This window comes from Suncus etruscus, chromosome 12, assembly GCF_024139225.1.
Source record: "Suncus etruscus isolate mSunEtr1 chromosome 12, mSunEtr1.pri.cur, whole genome shotgun sequence".
NCBI lineage: Eukaryota > Metazoa > Chordata > Mammalia > Eulipotyphla > Soricidae > Suncus > Suncus etruscus.
In genome coordinates, this window is record NC_064859.1 from 51327286 (window position 1) to 51341743 (window position 14458).

Sequence of the window (14458 nt, forward strand, 5' to 3'; positions counted from 1 at the left end):
GGATCAAACCCCGGCCCTTCCTTGGCTAGCACCTTACCTCTAGCGCCACCTTGCCGGTGTCAAGGATGCATTTTTAATTTTCCTTGTGGTGTTCATCACTGTGACTAGTATGGTTGCATGCACTCTTCAGCCTGGGAACTTCTTAGTTATGATGTCCTAGACTTTTGATTCTTCAGTGGGGATTTTCTTCCTGGGCCTATGGGATTCCATGATTTTTATGTTGTTTCTGTTGTGTTTATTCCAGATTTCTATTGTCTGTTCACTTTCTTTGAGGATTTTTTCCATCTTCTGATTGTTTTAAGGTTCCTTTACAACCTTTTCTATTATATGGAGTTATTATGAATCTCATCTTCCAGCTCACTGATTCTGTTCTCAGCAACTGTTACTCTGCTAGTGAGGCTTTCCAGTAAAGTTTTCATTTCGCCTACCATGTTTTTCAGCCCTAACATTTGTGTTTGAAGTTTTCTTATTTCTACTGTCAATTCCTCTTGAATATTTTGGGCTCTATGTTCCATGGTTTCTTTGAGCTTTTTGAACATCCTCCACATTTTCTCTCTAAACTTATCAGAGAGGCTATCTAGATGCCTGGTACTTGTTGGGTCTTCAGAGCTACCATTTTCATTCTCTGTACATGATAGGTTCTACATTATTTTCCCATTATGACCTTTGCTGTGTATTGTTTTTCCCATGATGTATTGGGATTCATTGACTAGAAAAAGTGTGCTGCTGCAGAGTGGAGCAGAGTGGTCATGCTCTCATTTTGCCTGTCTCTCTGGGTCCCAGGCATACTATAGAGGTGCACTTGCCTCTAGCACTCCTGGGCAAGACCACATCACCATGTTGTGCCAGTCTTGGCAGATTCAGAAGGACAGTAATTTTGACCTACTTTTTTTCCTTCTTTCCTTCCTTCCCTACTCCTGACCTCCTTTCCTCCCTCCCTTCCTCCCTTTTTTCCTTCCTCCTTCCTTCCTTTCTTGCTTCCTTCCTTCCTTTCTTTGTTTTTGGACAACTCCCAGTGGTCCTCAGGTGTTACTCCTGGTGCTGCACTCATCCTGATAAATTCTATTAACTTTTGTTTATCTGAATAAACCCTTATCCCATCATAATGAATAATAATGTCTAGGATAAAGTATATTGGCTAAGATTTTTAATTGGCATTGTGAAAATGTCATTGCACACTTCTAGCAAGTAGGCTTTCTTCTGAAAAGTCTGATGAAGTCCTATTGTGTTTCTTTTTATCTTTTTCCTACAAGTCTTAAATATTTTGTATAATTTATCAAAGAAAGCCAAAACTTTTACATTTTATACCTATTTTACATCTACTTAACATTTTATTCTTTATTTGAACACAATTTTTATATTTTTTAATTTACAGGACTTCTAGAGACTTTTCAAAATAACAATGCATTACTTGACCAAATTCAAAAGTGTCTAGAAGCACATTTAGAATCAAAAAGAGTTATCTTTCCAAGGTAAGTTTATAAAATAAACAATGGCATTTTTAAGTTGTCAACATTATCCATTCTTTTACTGTCTGTACTTACAACCAAACCATAACTCCAAAGTAGAAATATTTTGTATTAGTATAACAGTAGAAGTAATAATTAAATATTTATTAAAAACATATATGCAGGGAATGGAGTGGTTGCGCGAAGCGGTAAGGTGTCTGCCTTGCTGGTGCTAGCTTAGGACTGACTGCAGTTTGATCCCCCTGTGTCCCACATGGTCCCCCAAGCCAGGAGCGATTTCTGAGTGCATAGCCAGGAGAAACCCCTGAGTGTCATCAGGTGTGGCCCAAAAAATAAAAAAATAAATAAGAACATATATGCATACTTATGTTCCTTTATCACACTAGTACAATAACCAGGATATAGAAGCAACACAAACATCTAATGACAGATGGATAAAGAAATTGCACTATGCATGATGTAATATTATGTAACTATACAAATAATGATATCTTACAAATTTGCTGAAACTTGAATGGAACTGAAAGGCATTATATTAAGTAAAATAATTCCAAGGAAGAAGAACAAGTACCAGACATCTAGGGGTCCATATATTTATTTTTTGTGGTTTCTCTGCTTTTGGCTCCACTTCACAAACTGGAACAATTTTTATTTCCTCACTTTTTTTGGAAGATGTTGAGAAAAGAGGAGGTAATAATTCATCTTTGAGGTTTTGGTAGAATTCACTATTAAAACCATTTGAACCTTGACTTTTGGTGGTTGGGGAGAACTGAATATATATGCACAAAATTCTACATGTATATATTCACAGAAGCAAAGAAGTTCCACATTCTTATTCAATAAATTATATTTTTAATGTCAGTTATGTATGAGGTACTGGGATAAATTCCAAAAAATAAAGCCATGATCAGTTCACTTTAGGATCTCAAAGACAAGTAATGTAGACAGGTAAACAAGTCAATATATAATAACATTTTTGTTTAGTTTTATTGAACGCTATCTTTTTTATACCAGGTACCAATTCTAGGTGTTTTGATCCATCTGCATTAATCTTGATACTATTAATAGATAGGTACACATAGTCTTTCTAGAAATCCAGCATAGGTTGGCTGGGATCCAGGAAATCAGCAGATGGAGAAGCAGATGCTGTAAGAATTTATCTTTCCTATTTGCCAAAAGCTTTGATTCCATTTCAATTCATACTTTTAAGTATTTTCTTTAATCAGATTTTATTTCTTATCAAACGATGAACTCCTGGAGATTTTGGCCCAGACACGAAACCCTCAAGCTGTTCAACCACACTTAAGGAAATGCTTTGACTCCATCTCAAAGCTTGAATTTGCTGTCGTGATTTCTACTGAAGGAAGAATTCCGGGACTTGAAGGAGAGCCAGAAAAGGTTTTTACAAATGATATTTTAGCGATGCTGTCTCCAGAGGGAGAAAGGGTGAGGTGCTTTTTGTTTACTGTTCTGTGTAAGGAACTCTGTTACTCTTCCAGTGTTAGGATTTGTTAGGATTAAAAGCAAAGGTTCATCACTCTTAGGGATTCAATAAAAGCAAGTCCACTGATTCTCTTCTGGCTCAGCAGTTTCAAAGCTTTCAAAGAGCTCAAAATTTAGTGAATACATAGTCCAATGAACTATTGAAGAGCAGCACAGTAAGTATAATGAGAAACATGTGCTCTGTTCTTGAAAATAGCATAGAGAAATTTTGAGCCTTCTTTTTTAACACTTCACACAATTAGAACTAGATTATCCTGGGTTGAAATTAAGAATTCTGACTGCCATGACATCTGAATTAAGGTCCTACCCTTGTTTATAAAATGGGAATTAGTACTAATGCCTAATTAAGGAGATGCTGAGGATTTTTAAGTGTTATGATATTTAAATTATTTATAACAATATCCAGTTGTCAGCAGTTAAATAAAGTGTTAACTATCATTATTGACAGTGACACTTCCAGGACATTTAATAGTGTCTGGACCAACACCAACTGAGTGAATGCATTCTCATCAACAATTGTGTAAAAAGTAACTTCACATAGGAGAATTGTACATGTGCACACACACAAACCTAAAACCAAGGAAGAGGGACATGGAACATGGTAATTCCAGTAATTGCACAGTGGCCTATATGGGAATGGCAAGAGCCCATAAACATTTTACTAGTCCCAAATGATACATATACAGAAGAATTTGTACACTAGTAGAGAAATAAAGGTGGGAGGACCAAGACTTATATTTAAGAAAAACATGAAATATAATGGAAGATTAGAATAGTTCCGGAAATCAAGACAAGCTAGACAGTCAAGTAATAGTACATCTAAGAAAAAAGTATGATGGCTGAAAATGTTAATTGTCCCTGATTGAAGATATTGGGGATTTCAGTGAGAACAGATTTAAAGAGTAATTTTTTATTTGTTTTGTTTACCCTCATTTATTTTTTAATTTCATTGAGCTTTATTTAGTGACATGAACTAAATCTTTTATATATATATATAAAAGATATATATATATCTTTATTTAAGCACCTTGATTACAGATATGATTGTAGTTGGGTTTCAGTCATATAAAGAACACCCCCCCTTCACCCGTGCAACATTCCCATCACCAATGTCCCCTATTTCCCTTCTCCCCCAGCCCCCCCCACCTGTATTTGAGGCAGGCATTTCAATTGTCTCATTCACTAACATTGGTATGACAGTTGTCAGTGTAGTTATTTCTCTATCTATGCACTCACCACTCTGTGGTAAGTTTCATATCGTGAGCCAGTTCTTCCAATCCTCATCTCTATTGTCTGTGGGCATTGATACAATAATATCTTTTATTTTTCTCAAAACCCATAGATGAGTGAGACGAATATGTGTCTATCTCTCTTCCTTTGACTTATTTCACTCAGCATAGTAGATTTCATGTACATTCATGTTTAGGAAAATTTCATGACCATCTCTCCTGAAATCTGCATAATATTCCATTGTGTATATGTACCACAATTTCTTTAGTCATTCATCTGTTGAAGGTCATCTTGGTTGTTTCCAGAGTCTGGATATTGTAAATAGCATTGCAATGAATATAGGTGTGAGGAAGGCATTTTTGTATTGTGTTTTTTGTGTTCCTAGGGTATATCCCTAGGAGTGGTATAATTGGATCATATAAGAACTCTCATTCACTGCTGGTGAGAATGCCATCTAGTCCAGCCTTTATGGAAAACAATATCGAGATGCCTTAAAGAGTGGTTTATAAAAAGAATAGAAAGAAACTAGTAGAATAAGAAAATAAACTCATGATGTATGTGTTGATGTCTCTTTTAGCTCAAATAAGAGAAACATAGAACTGGACTATCAGTAGAAAATAGATGAGTTAGGTGGTCACACTTCAGCATTCATGAGGATCCAGTTTCTGATATAGACATTACAAACTATGATAATACAGCCTACAGGTTCCACGGATACCATGTTATCATTGCTCTTATGATCTTCCAGGTTAGCTTGGGGAAAGGCCTGAAAGCCAGAGGCAATGTGGAGGAATGGCTCGGTAAAGTGGAAGAAGCCATGTTCACATCTCTGCGTCGTCTGTGCAAAGCCGCCATCGCTGACTACCAGGGCAAACAGAGGACAGAGTGGGTGGTTGCTGGCCACCCTTCCCAAGTAACTTCTACTCTCTGACTTTGTCTCTGATTCCTCTTTTTGGTTGTTGTATCACAAACTTAAAAAAAGATGTGTCCATGCAGGTGGTCCTGACCATTTCTCAGATCATGTGGTGCCGTGACTTGACAGAGTGCTTAGGAGATGAAAATAATCATCTGGAGAACCTGAGGGTCTTTGAGAACATAAACTTCGAGGTGATACACATAACAGGGCAACTTTGAACACATTATTGTGAAAATGGCCTTTGATTTTTATTAGCATGATTAATACAGTTTCACTTTATTTCAAAGTGTTTGGTACTTTGACATGACTTACCAAGCTTTGGGGTTCTCACTAAAACCTCAGTTTTTCTTAAGAATAATCCTAGATGTTCTTATATTATTTCTACTTATAAGTAGGAAAATAAATATTCAAGATGAAAATTATGATGTTTTGTAGCTTTCAAAGAGAAAGGATAGTAACTGGGAGCTGGATGTATCTCAGAAGTTTATTCAATCCAGAAGAAAAAAATTTTTGGCATTTCTATTTTTAGGTTCTTTAATTATTTTAAGGTGTCTGTTTCAAGTATCAATAAAACAATAAACAATAAGGCACAAATCTTAATGTCTTTCTATAGAAAAATTTAACCTAGAGTTAGGAAATGCTATCTTATTTTTATGTCTAATCTTTAACTCAAAGTTCAATTCTGCTTCCAAATAATGCTGTAGTTTGGGTGTTTTATGGGGGGTTGTTGTTTGTTTGTTTTTGTTTTGTCACACCCAGTGGCTTTGCACTCAGAAATTACTCCTGGCAGGCTTGGGGGATCATATAGGATGCAGGGAATATAAACTGGGTCAGTGTGTAAGGCAAACACCTGCCCGCTGTGCTATCATTCTGGCCCCATAATGTTGTATTTTTAAATAATTACCCTTAAAACAGTAAATAAGGGGACATCCTTTTTTGAAATAAGTGAAAAACCTCCTAAGACATTTCTCAATGTAATTTTATCTTTAAAAATTATCAGAGGATGGGGCTGGAGAAATAGCACATGCCAGCAGCTGTCCCAGAACAGACCTGGATTTGATTCCCAGCATCCCATATGGTCCCCAGAGCCTACCAGAAGTGATTTCTGAGTGCATATCAGGAGTAACTCCTGAGCATCACCAAATGTGACCCAAAAACACAAAAATAAAAGTAAAAACTAAAAACTACCAGAGAGGAAGAAATTCAGTAAAGAGTGTCTCAATGACTTCCAAATGCACTTGTAGATGATTGGGATTAGAATGAAAATTCAACAGCAACTAAAGATTTTTAATTTTCACTGTTTCTTTCAGAAAACATTTACTGTTCAGATGAAATTCTGAATCTCAATCTAGCACAACAAAAATGCCTGTAATTATTTGTTAGTTTGGTTAAAATGTTCAGCTTTTCTTATTCTCAAAAGAAAAATGACCCCAAAAAGTGAAGAGTGTTACCTAAATTACCTTTGATTTTGTTTGCTTTTGAGAGCCACACTAGGCTGTAATCAAAGCTTACTCCTGATTCTGCCCAGGGATTATTTCTGGCAGGACTAAGTGGTTCCAGGATCAAACCAGTGTCAGTCATGCACAAGACAAGTCCCTTTACCCTCTGTCCCATCTCGCTGGCCTGTACATTTAATTTTTAACAACCAGCCTCTGGAGACATCAGCACATAGTTGCCGTCTCCTTTGTGCCATGTTCCCATATCAGACCTGTATGGCTGACAAGTTGCTTTTACTTTCTGTAAACAAGTTGTTTCCTCTTATGTAAATGAGTCAAAATAGTATTACAGAGGTCAGTGCCATAGTACGGTGGGTAGGGAACTTGCCTTGCATGCAGCAAATCTAGGTTCAATCTCTGGGACCCCATGTCTGGGACTCCAAGCCCCACCAGAAGTAATTCCAGAGTGCAGAGCTAGAGTACATGAACATCATCAAGTGTAACCAAAAAGCCCTCCCCTCACAAAAAAGATGTACTTTATAGAAATCTTATAGGAAGTAGTTAAACTGATGTTTTGTGGTTCACAGAATTGTATGTTTTAAAATAATTAGATTAATTGAGCAAATTAATAGTAAAAATAGTAAAAATTTAATAGTAAAAAGACATACACATACACAAATATATAAGCATATTTGGGGAAATTTATGTCTTTCTTTTTTAATTTGTAGAGATTAAATGCTCTGGCTGGATTAGTTCGAGGCAGTCTTCCTCCATTACATAGAAACATCATAACTGCTTTAATTACTATTGATGTGCATGCAAGAGATATAGTTACTGAACTTATTCATGACAAGGTAATTGTTTGTTTAGAATTAAATGACATATTTCTTTCTCAAATTTATTTATCTAATATGTATATCACTTTATCACATATAGGTAGAGGATGTTGACTCCTTTGGCTGGCAGAGACAACTGCGCTATTACTGGGATATAGATATGGATAATTGTGTGGCTAGAATGGCACTCTCGCAGTATACATATGGCTATGAATATTTGGGTGCATGCCCAAGATTAGTTATTACTCCTCTCACAGTAAGTTACTGACCATCTTAATTATTGTTAGCACAAGACTTCTTTTGCTCATCAAAATATCTTTAACGTTAACTCTTGAAGGGATTGTCCATGAATGCATCATAGTGTGGCAGAGATTCATTGTTTACTGATGGGCCTAGATTTTTGTGTATTTCAATTTCTAGAATACCTTTCATAGTAAATAGTGCTCTCTCCCCAACAGAGGACAGGAAAGCACTAGGACAGGGGTGGCAAACAATTGTGTTTGACACAAAGAGCCAAAATTTTAAACTGTGAGAGTCAGAGAGCCACACCACGCAGTGACCTGCCAAAACAGACAAACGCTCACACAAAAGCATCTAATTTTAACAATAATATATGAAACACATATTGCATTTTGCCATTTTGAGTGAGGGTAAAAATCCTGCAGTGCTGGTGAGGGTGTTCTGCGTCCTCCGCATTAAGAAGTAATGGCCAGATGTGACCCAACATGTGACACACGGGTCCCCCGCTCACTGGCCCGTGCAGTTGTTCCCAAGGGATGGGAGATCTCTCCTCAGAGGTCCCTCTTCAGAAACAGCAGAACAAAATCCAAACTTGGCAAAGAGCCACGGTATACAAAATCATGATAAGAAGCAAAGAGCCACATTTATTTTGGCCGGGAGCTGCATGCGGCTTGAGAGCCGCGTGTTCGCCACCCCTACACTAGGACATTGGAGCTGCCTGTTCTCTCTTTTTTAATATAATTTTTATTTTGATCATAGTGGCTTACATATTGTTGACAATAATATTTTAGGTACATATAAACATAAAATCTGGGGAATTCCCATCATCGAATTGTCCTCCCTCCACTTCCGTTCCCGTCCTACATTCCATATCCTCCTCCCTCACCCCCGGGGCTGCTAGAATAAGTGGTCCCCTCTGTGCCTAGCTTACTACTTAGTGGTCTTACACCTGTTTGGTCTTGGTACCTCCCTTATTTCCCCCTCTAACTGGGAGGCGGGACTAGATAGTTCAAGTTATGTGGTTTTGTTTGAAGAAGAGAAAATTAATAAACTGGGGTAAAAATCAAATATGCCAAAAATGGGCAGAGTCCTTAGAGGCTCTCATCATTGATTTGAGAGACAAAGGGGAAAAAGAAGGTGAAACACCCCAACAGTACAAAAAGAAGTGTCAAATAAAATATCCAGTGAGCACTCCGACAATAAAGATAAACACCACATAAAAGCCATGGTCTTGAGATCAAAAACATGGCAGAGCACATAAAGAAAGAAAAGAAAAGAAGAAAAAAATAAATATAAATGGAGACAACAACTTCAATAACCACACCAAAACAAAGAAATAGACAAAAACTAGATAAATAAATAAAAAATTGCTTTGTGCTGTTTGCCTTTTTCTTTTCCCTCCTGCACAGGCACAGTAAATTTTGGGGTCATTCGAAAAGGAATTCCCTTGGCCTAAGAGATACAGGGTTTCTCCACCCTTGGACTATACTGTCATGGGATTAACTATAGATTTTGTTCAGGTTCCTTTACTCTTCCCTTGGTGATTTTGTGGTGTATGGAAGACTTCTTCTCTGTCCTGGGTGATAAAAATCAGACTTCTGTATCTAGAGATCTCGGTATCTACACAGGTCAAGGAGTGGAGCTTATGATGAAGTCTTTCTTTGTGATTCTAGAAGTTCTGTTCCCTCAGTGTCATTTTAATCCCTCTTCTGTGGTTGGTGATCTTGGTCTTTGCACTGATCCTAGGATGGAGCCTAGGATAGCGTCTTTCTTTATGTTTCCAGAAGACCCATTCCATTGCAATTGTCTCAGACAGACCTTTGGAACTAGAGATCATGGTTGTTGTGCAGGTCGTAGCTCAGATCATGGTTGTTGTGCAGGTCGTAGCTCAAACCCTAGACAAGGGCTTTTTTATTGGTCCCAGCATACATACAGTTGGGTCATGGTTCTATCAGCCAGTCATCTGTAAATCATAATCTTGGCTTTTGGATAGACCAAAGGGTGACAAGTCTTCTCATTTTGTCTTATAGTTAGCTGGTGAGGTAGGATAACCTGCTCGTAGGTCAAGTTGTTCCCATTTTTCTCATTGTCAGGATATCATATTAGAGCGGTACTTGTTTGTGTCCAAGCAGTATTAATGATGTCCTTGATGGGATTTGTTTCCTGTAGCTATTGTGAAGACTGTGTTGTTTCTATGTCTGGGATCCAGGGTTCAAGGCTGGGCGGTTGGTGTCTAATCACCCAGGGTCTAAGTTGGGTCCACGTGACATATTTTCAAGGTGGGAGAGGTCCCTGTATTATAAACAAGTATGAGTTCTTTTTTTTTCCTCTTCAATATTTTAATTCTGTTTATAAACTTAAAATTATATCCTTCTATTTGAAATTATATGTAAATTATGTATTTTTAATTACTTTTATTTAAGAAAGAGGACAGGGTAAAGTTAAAGTGGAAGCCCAATCACCCATAAGCAGAATTCTCGGTAGACCCATCGATGATATCCCAGCCTTGATCTTTCAACCAAAGAAAATTAAGAAAAACAAAACTGAACCCATGTACAATACAATTACTTTGTCCCTCAAATCCCCAGTTGTATTACATACTATTTCTTAGCAGCACACAATATAATCCAAAGAGATTAGACTTATGTAACTCCTTAAACATTGAGGGCAAAGTACATTTATCTAGTTCCATGCACATGCTTACTAGTTTAAATTAACCTCAAAAGTTTTAGTGGGTTGTTTTTCTTAAGGATTGGAGTCAAGGGAAAATAGTAAAAAATGGTGTTAGAGTGGCATTTGTTTGCATAGGCCCACCAAAATATAAGGGACATGGAAAGAAAAATTATGGTCTAGATACAAGGAGACCCTACCCCTGAAGTTTCCTGGCACAGGACTGACTCTAGGCTCCAGGCAAACTAGTTTGTCCAATTCAAGTCATCGTCTGTAGTGGCAATACACCTCCATTCCTCACATAGTCTCTGTTGTTGGTATCATGCTTCTGTATTAAAGGTCCTGGAGTCTGCATATCCCATATTGCAGTCAGGATGATAAAAAGTGGATAGAAACATCATGGTAGAAGAATATAGAGAGAGTTACAGCCGTTAAAGAAAATATACATAAAATATTCAAAAGATATATGTGTTCAATTTATGTCCTTCTAAATAGTTCTGGGATTGTTAGATCCACTGTATGTCTTTGGTCTGAGATTAGAACTGTGTATTATTGAAGTTAAGAAGGGTAAATCGGGGGTACTGATGGTTGGGAGGAGTATACATTTTTATACGTAAGATTTCCCCCCTTTTTTAGTGTGCCTTTGCAGGGAGAAATGGTGCTACATTATATTGCCAGTGCATTTGGGGGTGGAAAGAGAAGAAAACAGAAACAGGTCACACACTCAAAAAAGATAATAATAGAAATAAAAATATATGAGCTCATGTATATATACAAAGATTTAAAAAATGAAATAACAAAGTAATTAAAGGAACAAAGTGATGCAAGAGACGACCTTACATTTGGAGGAAAGCAGGTAAAGAGGTAGTGTAATACAGGTCTTATACTTATGATGGAAGTATAGGTTTCCCCATTGTCTTTTGAGATTTTCTTGTGGTATGTGGGTTCCCGGGCACCCTTTCATCACACACCCTGACCTTGAGATTGGCAAAAGATTTGCAGCAGGGAGGTCTTGGGAAGAGTTCTTGCATTAGGGATCCTTTTTTTTAAATATAATTTTTATTTTAATTATAGTGGCTTACATTGGGGATCCTTTTAGAGCTAAGTCCGGTTTCAAGTAATAGTTCAAGTTAGGAGGAGTTGATAAGAAGGACCACGCAGCATGAGTCAGCAGGGGAGTTGGTTGCCTTTTCTTGCCGAGGACGAGGTGTGGGTTTGACTGGTGTTCCTTCTCCTGGGTGCTGGGTACTGGTTCGTTGGGATAGGAGGTCAGTCTTGATGCCTAATGGATTAAGAACTGAGGGTGAAGAGTTTTAATAAAGTGGGATATGTGGATGGGATTGAGGGGTGAAGAAATAGTTGGATTTCCAAGGGGGGAGGGGAAAGTATATGGAAGGGGCAGGAAAGAAGAAAAGAGAAAATACATTAAAAAGAAAAGGAGAAGAAAAAAGAAAAAAAAAGTAGTGAGAAAAGAGGAGAAAAGAGCAAGGGAATGCTAATTTGCTTGAATGTGTTCGATGAGTAGGACCTGTAGTATAAGTATGTAGGTCACAGTTGCTGCTTTGGTGGTCTGGCTGGTCACGTGCTTCAAGTCCTAAAAGAAGGTATAACCTAGAGATAGACTGTTAAAGAGTTTTCTCGGGACATTCTCGTAGTGCAAGCTCGGTATGGTATCTCATGTGACTGAGCCCCGAGATGCCATCTTAGTTTGTCCACCCTTTGTATACAAGAACTCCTGTGGACAGAAAAGCTGTGTCTGGGCCTGTGTGTGGGTCCGGGGTGTGCGCAGGGAGTGCCCTGGGTCTTCGCTCCCTTACTGGCTCCGGCCGGTGTGTGGGTCCGGATGCATGCAGAGGGTACCTGGGGTGCTCGCTCCCTCACCGGCGTGTGGGTCTGGGGTGCGCGGGGTCTGGCCTCAGTTCTCTTTTTAATGAAAGTTTATGAATCTCTTCAGGATCGATGCTACCTTTGCCTCATGGGCGCTTTGCAGCTTGACCTGGGTGGTGCCCCAGCTGGTCCTGCTGGCACAGGGAAAACCGAAACGACCAAAGACCTGGCAAAAGCTCTTGCCATCCAGTGTGTGGTCTTCAATTGTTCTGATGGTTTGGACTACAAGGTACAGTCCTGGTTTCTTAACACTAATGTTAATAAGAGTCTCATATGGCTTACCTTATAATGCAACATAATGCTAAAATATGAGAGAGTGGAGTGAGGCTGAATAAAATGAAGATAGTACTAAAGTAGTCTGGGTGGTCCAGGTAAGAATCAAAATCAGGAAGTGTATCAAATTACAAATGGGGGCAGGAGTGATAGTACAGCAGATTGGCTGCTTTCCTTGCAGACAACCTTGGTTTGATCCCCAGCAGAACATATGCCCCACCCCTGACTTCACCAGGAGTTATCACTGAGCAAGCCCTAAGGTCTGCTGGTAGTGGGACCTCAAAAAAATTATTTTTATCTAGGGGCCAGAGCAGTGGCACAAGCAGTAGGTCATTTGCCTTGCACATGCTGACCTAGAACGGACCACGGTTTGATCCCCGGCATCCCCTATGGTCCCCCAAGCCAGGAGTGATTTCTGAGTGCATGGCCAGGAGTAACCCCTGAGTATTATTTTTAAATTATTTTAATTTAAAAAATATATATGTGTTAGGAAATCTATAGGTAAATAATACAGTGTCTAGGATATTTTACAATACCCTTGTAACCACAAAATAGTGATGTAGTGTGTTTTAAAAACAACAAGATTGTTATGCTGAGTGCTATATATTTTACCTCTTGTGCATGTTAAAATTTGGCTAAAATAAAAGTTTTAATATAAAATTTCTAAATTTTAGCGATAGAAATAATTCCAATATATATGGTTATTCACTACCTACAAAGACCTACTCCTTGATGGGGTTGACAGTTGGCCCTTCTGAATAAGGTTTAGCTAGAATCTTCACAAATTTCCAGAATCATTTAAGAACTAAACAAGAATAAATTAATAAGATTGTTTGAGGCCATCCCTCATATGGTTATAGCTAATAACATTCGGAGGGAGCTGATATGCATATCAAACCCTGCTTCATTGAGCCACCACTCCCCCCCCCCCAAATTTCCTATAACAAGCAATGCCTAACAACTGCCTGGCTTCCTGTGGTGTGTGGTCTTCCTTACTGCAACAAGAGATAAGCCCAACATTATCTTAAATTCATCAAAGCAGAACAATTTTAAAAAAGTTTTAAACATGACAAAAAGAGGGCCTGAAAGAGCACAGGAGTTAACATGCTTTATTTATATGTGGGCCAACTCTAGTTTAATCCTCAGTATTGCAAATGATTCCCCAAGCCTAGCCATGAGTGATCCCAGTAGAGAGAGCCAGAAGTAAGTCCTGAACATCACTGAGTGTGGCTCAACCCTTACTGTAAATGGAAAGTAAGTTCCTGGTTATCTTTGTCTTTGATCACTTTTCACTTTTGTTCAACCTAGAGAATTGTACAAAAGTATTTGTCAGGGCAGTTTGTGACAACCTTCCTTTGTACAAGATCAATATTTGAAATCTGCCATTTTTTTCATCTTTTCTTCCCCTGCCCTCAAAACAGGAGCACTAAATTCAGATTGTCACCCAATTTCAGCTGTTTCCCAGCCAGTAGTTCTTATATGCAAATAAAGCTTTCTTAATAGTAAAATTTATGGGAGATGTTAATTATGGGACAGGATCTGCAAGTGACAACATGAAATATTGGTGTTCTCTGTATTCTAGTTTCAATTTGGTGAGGAATTGAGAAGGGTCTTTGGGATAGAAATGGCACTAAAACTCTGGTGATTTATGTGTGAGTCCTGTACATATACAGAAGTGTTCAGCTATGTCCCTGAGGCCAGTGGTAAAGCGTTTCAAAAAGAAAGAAAGGGAGCTGGAGCGATAGTGCAAGTGGTAAGGAATCTGCCTTGCCCACACTAGATAGGACAGACTCAGGTTAGAAACTCCGGCATCCCAAATGGTCCCCCAACCCAGGAGCAATTTCTTTTATATATATATTTTTTTTATTTAAACACCTTGATTATAAACATGATTGTGGTTAGGTTTCAGTCATGTAAAGAACACCCCCCTTCACCAGCGCAACATTCCCACCACCAATGTCCCAAATCTCCCTTCACCCCACCCTACCCCCACCTGTT

The 14458-nt window shown here is 38.3% G+C and overlaps 1 protein-coding gene across 1 annotated transcript in view; it reads left to right on the forward strand.

Moving 5' to 3' along the window:
• DNAH6 (dynein axonemal heavy chain 6) overlaps window positions 1–14458 on the forward strand; it is a 234817-nt gene that overhangs the window by 87621 nt on the left and 132738 nt on the right. Inside the window, exons 23-29 of the mRNA XM_049784607.1 lie at window positions 1376–1472; window positions 2696–2915; window positions 4951–5115; window positions 5199–5309; window positions 7283–7408; window positions 7491–7646; window positions 12255–12416. Coding sequence (XP_049640564.1) covers window positions 1376–1472; window positions 2696–2915; window positions 4951–5115; window positions 5199–5309; window positions 7283–7408; window positions 7491–7646; window positions 12255–12416 — 1037 coding nt within the window. The remainder of the gene's footprint in view (window positions 1–1375; window positions 1473–2695; window positions 2916–4950; window positions 5116–5198; window positions 5310–7282; window positions 7409–7490; window positions 7647–12254; window positions 12417–14458) is intronic.